Genomic DNA, 2,599 nt, shown 5'->3' on the forward strand with positions numbered 1-2,599 from the left:
GCCGCCTTTGACGGAGCTGCTCTGGACACAGCATTGTTGCTTTAGCTGAACACTATAATTACACAAGGGGATTTGGTATGTTCTGGACATAGCCCTCTGAACTAGGCCCTCTCTTTTCTTCAGCTTGTAGAAAATTCACAGAATCCAGTATTGTGTTGTCCTGTGTTTCAAAACATTTTTTTTGAACCTGTTTCCTTTTAAGTTGTTTCTCTCTGATATTTGCATTCTTTTTGTTTCCAGAATGCTTATGATATAGATAAACTGAAGAAACCTCTCCGTAAAATTCCCCACTTCTCCTTGCGGACAACTGCTCCACACTCCAGGACACGAACTGGCCCAAAAAGAGACTCATTCCCAAAACATGCACATCAAAAACAATCAACGTCAGCTTCTACCAGCATCCTGGACTTAAAGGCATATGTTTCTCAAATCATCCGGGATGCAGACAACGATCTAAAGAGTCTTCCAGCTGACACTATTCATTTTTACTGCTTAGAAGGGCAATGCTCTCTAGCAGGGAGCCTTAGTTCCTTAGATTCCATTAGTAGTGATGAAGATCTAAATTATGATTGCCTCCAAGAGTGGGGGTCGAAGTTCGACATGCTTAAAGAACTCTATAAGGTCTCAAATGAAAATTTGTAACCAGAGTTAAAGGAACTTGACACATTGTCATGATGTATGGACACCGCTTTTAAAAATGTCCTTTTTTATATATAAGTTACATCAAGTAACTTACGTGATACAAGTTTTTAGTTACAGTAGTATGATATACTCACTTTTCCCAGGAGTGATAATCTGAGTGATCTTTTTATACGCACTGCACAGTTATTTAATGATAGAAGTGCAAAGACTTTTAAAGCATGAATTTTCTTGAAAACTGTGGAATGTAGGGTTTCTATAGAATAGCATTGTAATATCCTTTTTTATTTGTGTAGACCACATGACTCACTGGAATTATCATGAATGCAAGAACTTGAATTATTTTCTCCCTAGTATTAATATGAATTCTATTGTGTGGGTAACGATGGGCAGGGTATTCTTGTTTTTTAAACTGAATTCATTTTAGACTGTGAAATAATTATTAAAAATGTTAAATATAAAATATTTTGAATTTCTGGTTTCTTGTCAGCTCCTGTTGTATTCTCCTAAGCTGTACTCTCCCTTGACATCACACATGCCACCTAACTCACTATTACAGGCTGCCCAGCTGTGTGAGACTTTTTCTGTCTGACCCTTTTTCTAATTACCCGTCATGAGGGGAAGAGAATAGAAAGATCCCAGCTGTAAATAGCATTTTGCTTCTGTGACAATTTTACACCCATTGAAAAAAGTTGTAAGATCTGGGAAAATTTTCTGTTCCATAAACTTTTATGTCCAACTCTGCTTTTCACATGGAATCCTTCTTCAAAGTCTGAGCTGGAAAACAGAGAAGGTAGAATGGCATCCAGGCAAAAATTGGAACTGAACTCTTTCAGTCAGGATAGTCGTTGTAAAAATTGTGATCCTCAAAACAGAAAGCATGGGAAACCTACCCCCTATTCCGTTGCCTCTTCCTACTCCTGCTCCCCCCAAAAGGACCGGTTTTAGCATGGAAAGGGACTCAGAAGCTTCTGAAATCTGCCATTGACTGGAACACTCCCCTCTGTGACCATGGGTCCTCTCCCAGAGGATTATTTTGTAATTCATACTCTGAAACTGAACATTTTCTATATGGATGTATTAAACAATAGCTCAGAAAAGCTGAAATAGTAGTTAACTTTTTTTCGTCAGGTAACTGCACAGGCAAAGTAGCACACATGAGAGAACGTAACAAATTACATTTAAATCAGGACATGTAATGGACTTCTGTCCTCGTGGAAAATGAGAAAAAGGAAAGTTCTTCTGTCTCTTTGGCTCACTCTGTAGAGGGCCTACAGGGAAGTCAGACAGGGACTCTTCATCAGGAACTGTAGTGATCAGACAAGGACTAATGGGTATAAATTGAAAGAGGGGAAATTTAGGCTAGATATTAGGAAGAAAGTCTTTACTGTGACGGTGGTGAGACACTGGAACAGCTTGCCCAGGGAGCTTGTGGATGCCCCATCCCTGGGAGTGTTCAAGGCTCTGGGATGGAGCCTTGAGCAGCCTGGAGGTGTCCCTGCCCATGGCAGTGGGGTTGGGACTAGATGATCTTTAAGGTCCCCTTAACATTCTGTGATTCTATGATTCGCATTTGCCTTTCTCCATGGATCGAGGTCTTGATTTCTTTGCCCTTTCATAAAGCATTAGGATGTACATGGGCATGAGGATGGAGGGTGTGCCGTTTATCGGTGTGAGGGCTCGCAGGGGATGCCCTCGCTGGGACTGGACCACGGCGGACACGCCGGTGGAAGGACGGCGGGGGGTGACGGGGGAGGTGCATCCAACGAGTCACCTCGGAAAGAAAAACGCCGATTTCGTAGGGAAGTCAGACTGCCCTCCTAACAGGTCCCCCTGGGACGCGTGCGGCGCCCAGGCGCGAAACCACGACGGCTCAGGCGGGGCCCGCGCTGCCCCACGAGCGCCATGTTCCCGCCCCGCGGCGGGCGGGGCCGCAGCACCCCACCGCCTCCCACGGGGC

General features: G+C 43.7%; 1 protein-coding gene across 1 annotated transcript in view; it reads left to right on the forward strand.

The window, feature by feature from the left end:
* Positions 1–1,104, forward strand: part of LOC113990242 (neural-cadherin-like) — a 66,345-nt gene extending 65,241 nt beyond the window's left edge. Inside the window, exon 31 of the mRNA XM_039379125.1 lies at positions 241–1,104. Within this exon, the coding sequence (XP_039235059.1) occupies positions 241–642 (402 nt within the window). The 3' untranslated portion in view covers positions 643–1,104. The remainder of the gene's footprint in view (positions 1–240) is intronic.
* Positions 1,105–2,599: the final 1,495 nt, after the last annotated feature.

This window comes from Pipra filicauda, unplaced genomic scaffold (assembly GCF_003945595.2).
Source record: "Pipra filicauda isolate LSUMZ 115617 unplaced genomic scaffold, ASM394559v2 scaffold157_size4220110_pilon, whole genome shotgun sequence".
NCBI lineage: Eukaryota > Metazoa > Chordata > Aves > Passeriformes > Pipridae > Pipra > Pipra filicauda.